The 16,998-nt window shown below is 43.9% G+C and overlaps 1 protein-coding gene across 1 annotated transcript; it reads right to left on the bottom strand.

The window, feature by feature from the left end:
* Positions 1-7,163: 7,163 nt before the first annotated feature.
* Positions 7,164-16,519, bottom strand: EDN1 (endothelin 1). Its single transcript, XM_010945716.3, has 6 exons — positions 16,257-16,519; positions 13,391-13,489; positions 11,626-11,794; positions 10,244-10,402; positions 9,976-10,089; positions 7,164-8,397 (listed from the first exon to the last, which is right to left on the bottom strand). Exons 1-6 carry the CDS (start codon positions 16,339-16,341, stop codon positions 8,295-8,297), a joined length of 729 nt encoding a protein of 242 aa, XP_010944018.2. The 5' UTR covers positions 16,342-16,519; the 3' UTR covers positions 7,164-8,294.
* Positions 16,520-16,998: the final 479 nt, after the last annotated feature.

Genomic DNA, 16,998 nt, shown 5'->3' with positions numbered 1-16,998 from the left:
GTTGAAGATAAAACAGGAAAAGTAAGTTAAAGATACACTGCAAAGGTTTTATTTCATGTATTGAGGTCTGGTCTCTGGAATTTTCCTTTATGTGGAACGTTAATCTTTACAGTCACACTGTGTGGCAGATCTTATGATCTCCATGTTACATACAGAATAGATGGAAACTCGGGAGAGTAAAATAGCTTTCCAAAGGTTATATAAATGGTGGATCCATGATTTTAATCCTGGTATATCTGAACCCAATGACCATGCTCTTAGCCATTTAACTACATTTGGGCTAATCTCCTTCATGCGTTTGTGCTGACCTGGCTCCCTTTTCTTCCCACATTCTCCTGGTACACAAAGGCTCTCTCAGTTTGATGCAATGACTTGGATAAAATTGAATCTCACCTTCGGATTCCCGTTCCACCCAGCAATGAGCTAACCAGGGCCCTTTGTGCTCCTGACTGGTGACTCGGGGACCCTTGTCCAGAGGTAGCACAGTAAAGGTTTGATTTTGATTTTTTTTGGAGCACTCATTTGATTTCTGATGCCATCTCCTTTTGGTTTCGTGGTCTAACCATTTGATGGTCTCTATAAACAGTTGCTGGTTTATAGCAATCTTGCTTCTGTTGAGTGAAAGGTATCAGAGAGTTTGGCTTTTTAGTCTCTTCTCTTTGCCTAATTTTAGTTCAAATCATCTAAGAGTTTTGTGTGAACATGGAGGTGAATATCTGGACTGGTGAGTTTTTTATTCTGGGTTTATGCTTGACCCATGGCTGAAATTTTAGAATCAAAAACTACAGTCTTTCCCTCTGTGTGTGTCTGTATGTTTATATGTCTGTAAATTAGAAAGTTTTTTGCCTTGTGAGTGTGTAATATTTTCCTATCACCTGGTGATATTAATAAACTAGATTAGAAAATCTTTAAATTAAAGGAGCTCTAGTCTGATTGGCCTAGAGATAAATGAGCACTTCTATAACTTGACTATTCCTTAAATTCCTAGAAAATAAGAAAATTGAATCTCTAATACTTTCACTGTGGAAAAAAAGAGGTATTCTTATAGAAACTAACTCAGAAATAATTTAAGAATATAAATTAACATTATTTAGGTAAATTTTTGGCAAATAGTACTAGTTTAATAATTTTGGTTTAATAAAAACAGCTATGTTTTCTCTGATTTATCAGTGTTAAATAATCATAGATTTTTATTCTACTTGTATATGTTCTTCCTAAACTTATAGAGATTTACTGATTGAATAAGCTAGCGTAACTTCTGGTAAATGTTTAAGACTATGAAAAGTGTAAATTAGTGGTTAACCCATTTAAATCATTACTCTGAAAAATTTTATTTCAGTAGTAATTATGTTTTACAGTATGTTGGCCTGAAGATAATTTGCAAGACCTTTAGGAAATGTAAACCTTGAACTAATAGTAAATTGAGTTAATGAATTGCTATTCATTAGATTTCTGGATCATTATGATTTGGCCTCTGATTTGTATGTGGTACAAGATGTCATATATATGTATGTGCATTTCCAGAGGGCCCCTGGAAACCCACCAAGGTTTGTTTTCATCTTTGTAAAAGGAATGGTACTGGAAATAATTAGATCTATTTGATATGTTCTTATTGATTAATTAGCACATCAGAAAAAATGCTTAGTTATCCCTAGATAAAATGCACATGGGTGAAATGTTATAAGTATCTGAGAAATTGTGTGCAATATGAGAAATTCCTAGAGAATTGTCAGTGCCATCACTGTCCTTACTTCTGAGTCTTAGTGGCTGCTTTGCTGAATATTAGACAATGAAGTATAGTGCTATTGGTCATAATTTCAGAGGTTTTTAAAGAATATTAAGTTGGTCACAATTTCACTTCCTTATTTTGCACCTGGCATCTTCTGGCCACTGATTTTTCAGTTGGGATTCCCATCACTTACCAATGGAGTTCTATTAACTTCCAGGTGTTTAAGACATTCTCTAGACCTATAGAATCTCTTGTTATTCTTGATATATCCATATATATTCTAACTATATGCTTGGTATACTATGTTCATGGTTTATTGTGTCAGGATCATCACAGTTACATCTGAAGAATTTTTTTCACCGTAAAGTTAATATTCATTTATTTTTATCAATTAGATATAATATCCAGGTATGGTTGTGATGCTTCAAGATTTTCAGTATCATGGAATTATCCTTCCTGAATTTTAGTGGGACAAATCTTCTCTTGATGAGATAGATACCTGCTTACCTTTCTTGTAAATCAATCATATAAGCACTTTAGGCTATGTTCTTTTTATCAAGTCCTCTGTAGGTAAAGAATTTTCTTGAGACTCTTCTATACTTTTGATGGAATTATAAATCTTTTGAGTGGTATCTTGCTTAGTTAGGGGCTCAAAGCCTATTCCTCAGAGACTCTTCCCAAGAAACCTTCACTGAAACCATCACACTTTCTGTTTCCACCCCCAGGCAGAATGGGTCCCTGTCACTTTTACACCATCCTAGAACTTGTTCATCCCATAGTGTAGCCTTTACCACTGTTTCTTCTTAGTCACAAAGCATAGTGCACCAGTTTATCTGGGTCATACCAGGCTCTGCCTCTTAATTAGCTGCCTGACCTTGAACAAGTTACTACTTAATCTCTCCCTGAGTTCCCTCATCTATAAAATAGGGCAAAGAAAAGTACCTACCTCACAGGGTGATAGTAAGGAGGAAATGAGTTGATGTGAGCAAACCTCTCAAAGGAATGTCTGGCATGCAGTAAGCACTACATAAATGTTAGCTATTACACATGTTTGTCTCCTTTGTGATGATGAGTCCCCTGAGGTCTAGGAACCTTGGTTGTTCATTCCCTCTAAGCCCCAGACCCACATAGCCAATTGACTATTTCACATTTTATTTGGTTGAACAAAGCATATCAAATTCACTATGTCCATATTGAAATACTTACAGATGAGATGACAGTGATACCTGGGGTTGCTTCAAAGTAATCCAGGAAGGGAAAGCAGAGTGTCAGTAGAGGTGAAACATGATCAATCATACCTTGACACCTGTGAAAACTGTATGATGGGCATATTGCGTTTATTATATTATTCTCACAAATGTTGAATATGTTTGGAAGATACCCGTAATAAAAAATTTAAAGCTCAAAAATTACAATACCACCTTCTAACCTTTCTTCTAAATCTGGTCCTTCTCTTTCCTCCCTGCCTCAGTAGATAGCATTTTTTATTCTATAAGCAAAGAATGGCAATGGGAGATTTTTTGAGATGGGGAGATAACATACATTATTTTTAAGTTCTTTCCAACTCTGCATACATGGAAATTGTGGTTGAAGCACATGGGGAAGATTATTATGATGATGGTGATATGCAGGGTGAACTGGAATAGAAAGAAATAGAAACTCACCCAGTTGTGACAATTACCACTAAAATGGAGCCTGTAAATAAAGGCATACTTTGGCTATGCAAACTCTCCAGAGAGATCCCCATGAGTGGGTCTTGTGAATCTTCTGAAGTCTCATCTCATTATCACCTTCACCCCTCTCTTACTGAACCCTGTAACTTATCTGTACATTTATTAAGTCATTGATACATTATGCCTGAAATTCCATGCTCAAAGCTGGAGGCACTAGAGAAGCTGAAAGTTCTCTGCCCTCGCCTGGTCGGCAGATACAGAGATAAAGACATTGAGTCTGCTTAAACAGGGCCAAAGTCCACGTCATCTCTAAGATATCAAGGTGGTTCTGAAAGTCTGACCTTCTTCAAGGCTTGTCCTGTTTGCCAATGACAGTCCGTGGTAATTGCTAAAAGCATCACCAAGCGCTATCAAAAGTGTCCCAGTTGTAATGATAAATTATCTGGCCACCCTTTCAGTTTCCAAAGTTAACCTAAGAGGGCAAGACCCAACTTTACAAGCAGCTCCTTTTTGAAAATCCTAGAGCAGATCTAAGACCCTAGCAAGTCTTGGTCTCAGGCAATCCTAGTTTTGGCAACCATAAAATTGTCCTGCTAAAAACCTCCAAGGACACAAAGAATACCCTAGAGCATTTCTACTTCTACCAAAGGAGATCAGCGCATGAGTGAGAGGAACATGAAGCGTGAGAAGACCACACAGGGGGATGCCGATGCAGCAGGAACACAAAGGGACAAGGACAGAAAAATATGGGACGAAACTTTGGAAGGCATGCAGACAGTGTGGTCCCACTCAGTGAAGCTGTAAAGAAAGTAATTTAGCAAGAATTTTGATGCTTCCAAGTCTGACATGCACAGGGGCAGGTACCAGTATATTTGTTTTTCCAAGATTGAAATACTATCATAATGGTCTGTAAATAGTCATAGCAGCAAGAAGTCTGGAAATTCCATCCCAGCTGCCCATACCCTCCCTGGATTGCCGGATCTTCCCACAGTCCAACATCTGGAGGTGTGACATCTGGCCTAGCTAGGGGCCACCAAGAACCACTCCACGGCTCTGGCTATCCCAGTTGGTCGGAGCCTGTGCCATGCCAGTGATGGCTGTTGCAGATTTCACCCCTAGATGCCCCCACAGCAGTTTAGGGTGGGAGCCTGGGATGACTCAGAATCTGAAAGAGAAAAATGAGATGCAGAAACACAGGAGACTGAACCAGTAAAACTGCACGTCAGATTCCCGACATGCTGCCTTTTGGGGCCATGCTGCCTGTCACACTTGGGACACATCACATCCATCAGTCAGTGACCCCCAAGGCCAAGACCCTTCTCTTTTCACTGTCCAATGGCACCAGCCCTAGATCTTTCTCTGATCATTGCCCAAGGATTGAGGAGATGCTATTGCCGCTGCCATCACTTTCATCACTGTAATTTCTTCCTGTGTGTTGGATCTATTTGCAGTGGTTATCAGTGAAGCCCTCCATGAAACCAGATTTGGAGGCAGGCATGGTAAATTATGGTAATTTTTCTGCCAGCTGTGCCTTGGTACCATGGAGATAATGTAGTAGACAAATATCATACAACTGAAATGTTCACGACCAAGGCTTGCAGACACATCGATCTTCCTGAGAGAGTAATAGAAAGGATGGATGTGGTAGCCATCATCTGTGAGGTGGGAAGGCAAAGCTTTTATGAAGAGTGATTTTGCTTTACCGCCCAGAACCCTCTATTAAGATTTGCTTGAGTGTCTGTCTCCATGGACCTCCAGGTACCTCTTGAGAGAAACAGCCCTGCTCAAGGGTTCAGGCTACAGAGATGCTACAGCTCGCTGCGTGACCTTGGGCAGATCACTCCCCTCTCTGGGCCTTGGCTTTTTCACCGGGGAAGACTGAAGATTGCTCTTTCTTTCCTGAAGGAACTCCTGCATTGTGCAATACCCAGAGTTGTGAGAACTTGAGTATTTGGGGGAAGCTCAGGTAGGATTACAGCCAGTGGTTTCCATCACAAAAGAGGCCAGTCCCTGGAGTCAAAATGAAACACTTTAGTGGACCCCACTCCTTTCACCCAAGATCACCTCTCCCCACCCAGAATCCTCTGGTCCTTGGAGCCCTGAGATCAAAGCTCTGCCTGGCTGTTAGTATGAAGAGAGAAATCTGTCCTAAGTGGGCTTCCAGAAACCACACTTCTACTGGAAAAGCAGGAGGAAGCACGACTGGCTGTGCCACCAGTTAACCCCTCAAGTTAGCATTGGCCTTAAGACTTACTCAGTCTTTTCTCTACGTGCTTGAAAAATATTTACTTCGTAGGAACCTTCCAACTTAATTTACTACTGACTCTCACGCCCAGGAGAGCTGCTTCGCGCGTTTTGCTTGTCTTGCTGGTTACTGACAAGGAAGCATGGGGGGAGAGGATTTCAAAGTCTGAACAATGAAATTTTTAAAAAAGAAAGAAAGAAAAAGAAAATCTTATCTCCGTTGCTTACCGTGTTTTACTTTTGCTCAATGGCTTCTCCTCCCATCTCCCTCTTAAATATATTAGATCCGTGTCCTCCGAGGGCTAATCTTCCCTCTTTCCTGTCCCCTCAACCTCTTCGTGCCACCTCAGACTCACTCTTGGAGCTGTTAAGAGAAATTCCTCCCCTTCCTCATTTAACAGATGAGGAAATTTACAATGCCAGGGGATCGAACGGTTGTGCAAGTTTAAACAGCGGCTAAGTTCAGGCCAAGTCCTTTGTCAATGTGGGCAAGACTTCACAGTCCCCTGGAGAACTCCAGAACCACACACCGAGAAACAGTTTGCGGGAGAAAGTGAGTTTTATAAGCAATTCTTCCAAGACACTGGACTGTCTCTTAAAAACACAAGAGTGAGAGATGAAAAACAATGCCAGCAAAGATAGAAACCCTGCCCAGGACAGTATGTATGCACACCTGAAGACTGTTATTTAACATCCTTCAGCGGTGTCACTGTTTGGACACCAGCATCCCCAAGAGTTAATATTTGTGGAATGCCAGACATTCTTTCAGACAGAGAAGGACGGTGAAGATTCTCGAAAGCTGATCAAGCTCTTATGGGCTCCTGCTGGTAACTACCGTTTGCAGTGCTATTCTCCCCAGTGGGCTGGCGGGTCAGCCTAGGGCAAAGTTGGGAGGAGGGTGGTGCCTTGATGTGGGACGCCTGGAATCAGCATTTGGCATCTCCACCTCCACAGGCAGGTGTCCAGTCCTGGGCTACCATGAAGAGGAAGCAGAAGTACTCACTGTTCTTCAATAAGCAAACTTCTTAATCTGTGCAAATAAAAAGCCATTGGGAGCCCTTACTTGCTCTGTCATTTTCCTAAAGGACGTCTGGTGTGGAACTGTGTATAATTAGGTACCTTTGGGGAGGTTACCTGGCCGTCGCTTCCTCCAGTTTATTACTATGGAGAAAGCACCTCTCAGCACACCATCAGCTTAAAACTGTTGGATCCTGTCTAATGGCCCAAGCAAAGTTTAATGGATAAAGTCCCTGGAGAGTTTTCAGGTAAAGGAGAAACAGACGGCAGCCATGCAGGGAAAGACAGAGGTGTAAAAGCTGTTTATTTTGTTTTGTTTTTAGCTTAATGCAATCTAAAGGTGACTGTTAAGATATAAATCAAATTCTTGTTTTAATTAGCGCACGCTGTTTTCCTCCTAAAGATTACCTCTCCAAGAAATCATCTTTAACCCTTCCCCTTCATTCTTACCACTTTGGCCCACTTCTCAGGATTTTCCAAAATGATTCGAAATCAGTACATACAGTAGGGAAAAAATATTTATTTTCTAAAGGCATTACCTTGACAGGCAAAACAAAGCATTTTCTCAATTTCATTCAGAAATACATTTCTAAAAAAATACATAGACCAATATGGCCTGCCCAAACATATATTTCACATGGTAAATATAAGGAATAAATTGTTCGAATATAAATATCTATAAAAAAATAAGTACATCAAAATTTAATCCACCTCTTCCATTAGCCAGTTGCATAAAGGAAAATAATTTTACTGCTTTAAAGCATAACCAATGTTCCACCCTTCAATGTCTTCCATATCCAACCCTATACCACAGTGTTTCCAAAAATCAAAGTAAGGGAATCTCCTGATTCAATGATTTTTTTTCTCACGAAACAGAACTAGTAGATTACCATGAAAATATTATATCTACTATTGACACATTAGACAGACTTCCACGAGGTTAGGATTTAGTATGAAGATTTTAGAGGAGGGAGCAGTGGGAGAAGGAAGAGTTTGGGGAGACAATAATTAAAGGTGGGGAAATACTTCAGCCAGAGTGCAATATAGGTGAGGTAGACTCATATTTATGCAACGCATCCTGATTTACAGTAGTAACAGTTTCTTTCGGTTTGCATTTTATGAATTTTAAAAAAAAAGTCTTTTTTTTTTTCACTCGAGAGTTTGTCCTTCGAGTGTGTTCAGTCTGTGCACTCCTTAGACAATCTTTGTGTGGACTTTGGAGTTTCTCCCTGAAATGTGCCAGGCGCCTGAGTGAGACACAAACACTCCCTTCGGACCCTCTTCCGGAACTCCGCCCGCACGTGGAATCTCCTCTCCTCCCGCTGGAGGAGGCCAGCCTAATCTGCAGGTCACTGTGTCTCTGCCTTCTTGGAGCGGCCCACTGTCACCCCAGAGCAGGAGAGAAAGCAGTTACCACTGATGGAGGCAAATGAAGATGGAACGGGGGACTCCTTAACCTTTCTTGGAATGTTTAGACCGAGGGCACTGGTCCTGTGACAGTCTGGAACAAGAACCGGTCTAAGCAGGGAGGGTGCTTTTGCTCTGATCCCAGCCATGCGGAGAGAGCGCAGAGTCAGGCCTGGGGCTCGCTGTGGACGAGATGGCTTCAGACAGGCCCCCACAGCCTGCCATCAGTGTGTTCGGTTGTGGGTCACTTTCTTCTCTCTGTAGAGCTTGGCTTTCAGCTTGGCAATGTGAAAGGATGTTTTGATGCTGTTGCTGATGGCCTCCAACCTATTAAAACAAGAGAAAACAAAAAAAAAAAAATTTTTTTTTGAGCAAAAATCATTCCTGGGCAAAAGAAACATCTAAAATTAGAAACTGGCACAAACAAATCTAAATCTGGATCCTGAACTTTCACCCCCACCCACAACCGCATGGTACTCTGCTAACCTCAAGTGAAAATAAACTACCCTTTATGCCTAGAATGGGGTGGGGGGAGGCTGGGGGGAGAAGAGGGATATGGTCATATCTAAAGGGAACTGGGTATTAAATACAATTTTAAAGTACAATTTTAAGGTAAACTAGAGATATTCTCTTCCCTCCTTTAGCCCTCCCCCAACCACTGTCCCAACCTCTGTGGGAGTGTGTGGAGAGACCAATTCAGCACAGGTTTCAAAGAGTCACGAGTGTCTTCTTAATCACATGAGGAATTGAAGGTGACTTAGCGGGAAAGAGATTTAAAAAAGAGGACCCATACAGGTAGGCCCAAAGCAAATGTTCTATGGCAATTTAAAAAAATTTGTTTTTGCAGGACAAAGAAAGAGGGAAGAACTGTAGCACTGATTTAATAGTTGATATAATAGAAACTAAGAGAAAAAATAAATAATTTCCAAGTCAGCTCAGAAACGTTGTTTTACGTAATCTTGAGATCTAGGGGAGTGAGCATTAGTGGCCTGAGTTCACAAACAGGGAAACTTTCAGGGCACGTGGGATGTCACAGGCCGCTAGGATGTCCTCACGTCAGTAGTAAACAGCTCAAAAAGTCATTCCTGGCTGCCAGGCCTATGCTCAGAACACTTGGATCCTGGAACTCCTTGCCAATGGATTTTGAGGAGAAGTTTCCACTGACCATGATAGGGAAATGTAGACTATGGGACAGATCTGAAAGCAGGATTCCTCCCTCCTGTCTGTGAATTCCAAACTGTTCGGGATTTGGAAGGGTTGTCACTCGAGAGCTGCTCAGAGCAACCCTGTGGTGTTACTTCTAACCCAGATCCCTTCTCTGCCCCAGCTCATGACTGACTGAAAAACGAGAGAGCTTTTGGGAATGACACTGGCTCTGTCGACCAGATGCATTTCCCCGTTTAAAAAAATTAATAAATAAACCTGAAAAAATGACCTGTTCTAACTCTCACCAACCCTACCTAATAACTTTATTTTCCCTTTGGCCATTTGAATACTACTTTTTGAAGAATTGGATTATACATGACACTTTGATTAAACAAACAAACAAAAATCTCCCTGAAGTGATTTTTAATTTCTTAGGGAAAGCAGTAAATATACTGACTCAGAGAGGCAAAAAGTAGATGTGATCAAATAACAAAGGTGTCTCTTGATACATCTTGTTTGGAAAATCTACCTTTAGAATGAGTAGTGTGTGTGTGCTAAAAAATCCCCAAAATGTACAGTGGGCAGCAGTCTGCATTCAAGGCCTTCAGGAAAACATTTGAGAGCGAATCCTTTGGAATGCAGAGATCCCCCTTTCCTTTGCCATTGTCTCCTAAGCCTTTCCCCCATCGAGGTAAGAGTGACTAGGAGCGGAGACCATTCACAGGGGATGGGGGCCAGCTGTTCTTGGGAGCCTCTTACCTTCTTATTTTCCTTCCTGCCACTAGCTGCTGCTGAATACACTTCTCGCCAGGCTGGGAACAGTCTCTGCCTTTCTTTTGGTTATTCCAGCCTTTCTCCATAGTGTCTTGGTCCCTATTAAAATACACAGAGGGAAAACATTTCAGCCACGGTACCTCCAGTTGCTCTCAAGGCCTCAGTTAATCTTTCAAATAACAAGGCAGCATCATAAGAGGGAGAAGGTCAGGAGGCCATAAAACTGATAGAAAACAAAGTTGTTTTGACTCACCTGAGTTCTTTTCCTGCTTGGCAAAAATTCCAGCATTTCTTGTCTTTTTGGCTTGCACACTGGCATCTGTTCCTGTGGAGTGTCGCCTTTGTGGGAAATAAATCCTTTAAGGATCGCTTGGACCTAGAAGGGCTTCCAAGTCCATATGGAACAATGTGCCTGTTATTGAAAGAGAGGAACAAAAGAGATTAGCATAATTAATAGTCTAATAGTCTCCAAAGATTGCATTCTTTGGGGCAATCTCATTCCATTAAGACAGAAGGAGCTCACGCCACAATGTCTGGTAGTGGAACTTAGGAGAGTGAAATGTAACAGGATCACATGCCTGTCAATGGCCCTGCGCGTGTAGATCCAACCAGGAGAAAATCAGTTTTTCCAAGTCATTAAAATTCTATGTGAACTCTCAACAACATTCAGTTTCTTCTCGATATATAGTAGCCTTGTTTTTTGTCCAAAATTATGACATCTCTGCTTTGGTATCTGTTTCATATTTTCTTCCCCTTTCTAACTTTCTACTTTGTTAACAGTTCTTAGGAGGGGGGCACTTCCACGCGAAACTATGACTCACAAGGTTTTGAAAACCTATTTTCCATTCAAGTTGTACATGGTAATGCTGAAAGGGGCCCCGGAGGAGACGGGAGGGGGCATCGTGCCGTGTGCACAGTTCCTGCCCATGCTGCATGTCTTCTGTGATCTGGTAAGATCACATGACTGTAGAAGGGTCCCTTGCCAGAAGTCTGTCCAGTAATTGCCAATGTGTCTCTTTTGATTCTCACCTAAGGAGTAAGTCCTCCCCTTGGAAGTATCACCTTACTCAGTATCAGGCTCGCTGTGGATTTTGTTTTGGTTTGATTTGATTTTGTTTGGATTTTGGCCGTCCCTCACGGTAATGGGACCCTGCAGGCACAATCAATGTGTTTTTGTTTTCAACTCCCTCTGATGGGTGAACTAGTCTTCAGAGGGTAACGGAGGGGGAACTACTTTCTTCACTCTGGAGACAGAAGGGAAATCTAAGGACTGGGCTTCGAGTCGGACACCCAGGATCTAGGTTGAGCTCTGCCATAAACTTTTTCCTCACAAGTGGCTTCCATATTTGGGGTCTTAGTTTTTCTAGAAGTAAAATGGGCAGGTGGGACTATAACTATAATCCCTTCTGCCTTTTGAGTCTCTCCCATGAGAAGCTTAGGTTGGACCAACCCACATAAGATCTCAGCAATGTATCTCCTAAACCAGGCAGATTCCACAAAAAGAATACCTCCCCCCCCACCACCAAAACCCGGGCCCCACACCTACAGAGTCCAAGCCAAAAAGTAACAAGAGTGAGCTCCGGTAACACCAAAGGGGAGGAGTGACTAGTGTAACGATGCCCTCTAGAGACTCACTCTGGAGTGTTGACCCAGATGATGTCCAGGTGGCAGAAGTAGACACACTCTTTATCCATCAAGGAAGAGCAGGAGCAGCGCTTGGACCGGCGGGGCCTCCAGGGAGTGCTGGGAGAGGGCTTCTCCCCTCCGCCCTCCGCTCCTGTGCTGAGCTCGGCGCCCAAGACAGCTGGGGAGAGAAAGAGCAGGTCAGTGGGAGATGTCTCTGTGGAGGCCCAGAGGCACACAGGTCACGGTATCGACGCCAGATCTGGCAGAGCAGATAAAAGCCGATGAAGCACACGGCTGCCTTCAGCAAGAAACACAGAGGGAAAAAGTTTTGTTTTGTTTTGTTTTTTTGGCCCTCCTTAACATGACTTCACCTTTATCGCCACTGGCTTATCTCTTTCAGAGAGATTATACAAGTGCAGGGGAAACCACCACCTGAAAAGGGACTTACCAGCCCCTTGAAACAGCCTTCAAGGAAATGCTGCCTACTGGAAATTTGGATTGGCTTCTGTGTGGACCCTAGTAGGACAGCACAACCTACAATGCCTTAAAATTGGCTGATGACCAAAAATCTAAAACTAAATAAATCATACTGCCTTTTTTTTTTTTTTTTAAGATTCAGAGCCATGACCTTCCGTTGAGGGCAGGACCCACCAGTTCACACCCTGTGGAAGGCAGGGAGTAGCCCGGGTGATACACACCTCTTGAAATAAGGTGGAGGTCCAGAGCTTTGGGGAGGTGATTGGAGAGAGAGAAGAGAAATCAGCTCTCCAGTATTCATTCCAGGCAGTCAGCTCCACAGAAACCACAGACCTACAGAAGCTGAGCAGCAGGGGACCTGGTCAAGGTCCTGGGAGGTTATGAATTCTGAATCTCCGAGCAGTATGCTGTGTGTGGGATTTGCCTCCTCCCCGCTCCCCACTGCAGCATTGCCTCCTCTTACTGACAAGTTAGCCATGCAGCTTATCTGCCCAATTTTGTCCATTTCAAATGATCAGACACATTCCAGGATTTTCCTTCCCTTGACATCCTTTCCCTTTAGTCAGGGTCATGAAAAAACAACAAAAAAAATGCATTGACCCTAAAAGAGGGAAGCAGGCAGATGCACCCATACTATCTAAATCCTTAAGCAGCCAGGATTTACCCTAGCTCCCCTCTCAGGACAGGTGAATCAGACTGGAAATGGAACCCACACTGTTTTGAGTGCCAAAAACCTGCCAAAAGATACCTAAAGTCAGTGATGACAAATTTTAAAGAAAACATCTGCATCGCCCTGACACTGCCTGAGGGGGTTTTCAACCAGACTCCTGCAGGTGATTTTACTGCTCATATATTGCTTGAATGACTTGAATAAAATTCCTTGGCTTCAAGCTGAAATGTTTAAATGTTTTACACATTAACACACTATTAAAGAGTATTTGAATAAGATATAAATTAAGACATAAATTCCTGTATGTCTTACTACCTGTATGAACACATATATTGCAAAAATACATTTGGCTAAATTGTATCTTGTCTTTAATTGAGTTATATGTTTAAAAGCCAAGGAAATACACTAGGCAATGATAATAATATTACTTTAATGCTATAGGAGCATTTGTCTTCAACAGGATTTTTTTTTCCACTAGAAAACTTAAGCAGCTTTGAGCAATAATTCCCCTCCACTGGATATCCCAGCAGCAGTCAGAAAAAGAAGGGGGGAAAAAACAGAAGCAGGAAAGCATGAAGGTGGCGAAGAAGACATCAACATTCAGGGATTACAAGTCAACGTGCCTACCTGTTTCTGTAGCTCCGTGGAAAGCCACGAACAGCAGAGCGAAAATCATGGGGAAATAATCCATTCTGAAAAAGGGATCAAAATCCTTCCCCCGGCGAACTAAACCCGAAGGGGGGGGGGGGGACAAAACGCAGAAAAGCAGCTTTAGTTCCCTTCAAGCGTTTCTGGTCATTCAGATCTCAAAGTGATCCTTCAGCCCGAATGCTCTTTAACGGGAGAAAAAAGAGGTTTCTGCCGGGAGAGGAGGCAGTGGGAGCGGTCGGAGGACGCACGCGGCCGTGGAGCGCGGGGACCGAGGACCCTGGCGGCGCTGCTCCCAGTGCCGAGGCAGAAGCGCGTCTGACCTGGACAGCTCTCAGCAGGCTTTTTATATTGAACCCCTATAGAGTGGGGGTAAACAGCTCCAACTTTATTCCAGCCCCAGACAATGTTATTGTGTTATTAGTCACCAACAGGCAACGTGCAGCCGGAGATAAGGCTGGGCTCTAAAGGAAATCACTGCTAACTTCAGAGGCAGACGCCCGCCGTCTGACAATTCAGGGGCAGGGCTAAGAAAAAGAAAATACCCATTAGAGACCTTTGGTAAACCTGCCCGTGCAGCGCTGGAGTCTGCTTCCCCTTTGCAAGCTGCCAGCCCCGGAGTTCAAGAATCAGAAGAGGGACTCCAGAAAAGTCATACCATTGGTATGAAAAGTATGAGCCACAGTTTAAATAGATGGTATTGTTGTGTGTGGGGAATTTTTTTTAATTGTTGTTCTCTTCATTTGCCTTTTATGTCTCTCCGATTTCTTAGTGCTGATCAGACCAGGGAAGGCTCTCCCTCTGCGCTCCCCCCTCCCCCGACTCGGGGGTCAAACTATTTTGGCAGATCCATGCATTTTTCTCTTACTTCTAGCCCCCTCCTCTAGGTCTGTTTTGCTTAAGTTCTTTGCTTCCACAGTGGGAAAGATCAGAGAGCAACTGGCAAGGAAAGGAAGTTTAAAAAAAGTAGAATTCTTTCAGGCACATACCTAATCCGTTCAGTATTGCTGATTAGTAGCCCTCATAAACGCTGTGTGTGCGCGCTCACCCTCTCCCCTATCCCGGATCGCCCCGCTTTCAGGAGCACCAATTTTAAGAAATAGCGAGAGAGGAACGCCAGGGGGCGACGAAGAGCTACCGGGGCTGATGTTTTCGAAGGACAAAAGGTAATAAACAGCCTTGGCTTCCAAATAACAGAAGGAAACTCAGCCACCTGAGACGGGAGCTTAGGAAAGGAAGGGACGGCGCCTGACACAGAAGGCGAGATGCCCCTCAGAATATAACATGTGGTTCCTACATCGGGACATTTTATGGGAGCCTTTTTTTTTTTTTTTTGGCTTCAATCTTTTTAAGTCAAAAGGGTGTTCTTGTACAAGTTTAGGTGACTACACAACCAGGGTGGTTTTGGGAAGGAGGAAATGCCCGAGCTGAATAAGGGATCAGACAATACCTCACTTTTAATAATATGTTTATGTTTTCAAAGCAATTTCCTGTCTGTATAACCATGAAATACCCCTGAGGTCCCCACAGGGCACTTACTGCGGAGGAGACAACATGCTGTAATGTATAGAGCAAAACATGAATGTAAGACATGTGCCTTTTTCAATTAGCCTCATTTTTCAAATGAGAAAGTTGAGGCACCCACAAGTTCTGTGCTCCATCAGAGTTCTCAGTGTGGCTGAGTAAAGCTCTCAGGATAAAACTAGAGCATCTTGCCTGCATAGGAAAAAGATATGCCTTTGTCTAGCTCCTAGGGAAACCATCAAATAGATGCTTCTGCCATTTCTTCATCTTTTTTTTTTTTCGCCAGTACCCCCATACACCCCGGGATTGGAATGTGGACTCATTTCGAAAACTCCTGAGGCGCCAACAGAACCGTTTCCTCCTGCTTCTGTCTGCTTACTCTCCACCTCTAGAATGGAAAGGACAGATTTTATCCTGACACCAAAGCCATGGACCTGGGCACACTTGGTCCCCTGGGCCTCCCCGGAAGTCACAGCGGGGGAGATAGTAACAGTAGCAGTATCCAGTCCATAATGAGATCTGCCCCCTGAACAAGCCACTGCAGCAAGAGCTGAAGATAGGGGAGAGGCAGGGGCCCTGCCCCCCCCACTCCACTCAGTCCCCAGGGGTCTCCTCCTCCGGGTGCTTACCTCAGCCCAGCTCTGGGGCCGGGGAGGGTGCAGCTCCCCTAGGACTAGGTGCCACCAAGCAGGGAGCCAGCTCTGCCTGCCTCGGCTCTGGCCAGTGTGTTCTGACCTCTTCCCACCAGCAGAACACAGGAGAGTGGAGGAGACTTGATGTCACATTCACAGGATCCAAGACCCCCCCCCCCCCCGCTGTCCTGGGAGAAGTGGCCTGGGAAGTGTGTCTTGGCAGGGATCCCACACCTTTTTTTTTTAAACTCCTGGCGACTTTAACAAACATTGGCCACAGCCAGGACCAGCTTGTCCTCAGCTCCTCCCCGGATACGAGGGGAGCCTTTCCAGGTCCAGTCTGTCTCAGTCTGGCTCCTCCAGCAGGGAAGCCCATCTCCATGCCACCCCTGCCTTGGTGAGGCTGCCCTGACCAGTGCCAGTGACGCCCAAAAATCAGGAGAAGTGAAGCAGAATGCAACTGCCCACACACCTTCCCACAGCCCTCCTCCCCCACATCCCCTGTGTCATCCTATGAAGTATTTAAATTACAAATACAAAAAGTGGACAGCAGCCATCCACCCCCGCCCTTCACCCAGGGTCTTCTTTTCAAGTAAATGCACAGGTTTTCAGACCTGGAAAGGTCCCATTGTTCCAAGGACCATCTTGCCCCCATCTTTAAATCTTGAGTTTCCAAGATACACACTCACGTGGGTGTGCGCCTGTGTGTGTTTCCATTTTTCTCCATGTGTCCGGAGGCAGTGGTGGGATCTGCCTCTCTGCGCACCTCTCCATCTCCAGCTCTTGCCGCAGCCTCTTTTCTTCCTGTAGGAGGAAGGGGGAGCCCCTTTCAAGCACAGAGAAGGCAGCTATGGCACTGCTAGGCAGCTGCCCAGCAAGATATTTTGCCAAGAACCGAGAGCGGGAGGGAAAAAGAACCCCAACAAACAAGTTTTACAAGCTTGATGCTCCCACTGCTCCTTCACTTAAAGCCTTGCTAGGGAGGGAGGTGGGAGAGGAGGAAGTTCCTGGACAAAGGAATAGAAGTGGAGAGCCCACCTCCCTCCAAGTCCACCTGCCCAGCCCTCCAAGATCTAGCAGGGGGAAAGCTCTTTGCAGACACAGACCTCCTCAGAGAGGAAAGGGAAGGGAGAGAGGAGGTAAAGAGATGGCTTTTTCCCCCAGTGGAACAGTTTTCTGTTGCTGTTCTTCCTTGTTACACTTGAATACTGGAAACTATTTGATAAAGCTATTTCTTATGTGTTCCCTTCTGTATCTCTTGCTATGTATTAATAGATAGCTATAAATAAAACACCCTGGGCCCCAAATACAGATACTGCACAGTAGCAAAGTGTACTGTTTTTAGCATTTTTCAGCTTTGCTCTTTCTCAACTTTTGCGTAATAAAATTTGCATCTTTGCCAAGCCAGTAAATCTGGGGTGAGACATGGCA

Source organism: Camelus bactrianus, chromosome 20 (assembly GCF_048773025.1).
Source record: "Camelus bactrianus isolate YW-2024 breed Bactrian camel chromosome 20, ASM4877302v1, whole genome shotgun sequence".
NCBI classification, from domain to species: Eukaryota; Metazoa; Chordata; class Mammalia; order Artiodactyla; family Camelidae; genus Camelus; species Camelus bactrianus.
This window is presented reverse-complemented; position numbering and strand designations above follow the sequence as displayed.

What these genes read in the sequence shown, in the direction of transcription:
- EDN1 (XM_010945716.3), bottom strand. Translation starts at nt 16,341, where the DNA reads ATGGAGAGGTGCGCAGAGAGGCAGATCCCACCACTGCCTCCGGACACA. An exon ending in CCACGGAGCTACAGAAACAG is followed by an intron (nt 11,795 to 13,390) that starts GTAGGCACGTTG and finishes TTCTCTCCCCAG; the next exon opens with CTGTCTTGGGCGCCGAGCTC. An exon ending in ATCTGGGTCAACACTCCAGA is followed by an intron (nt 10,403 to 11,625) that starts GTGAGTCTCTAG and finishes TTTCAATAACAG; the next exon opens with GCACATTGTTCCATATGGAC.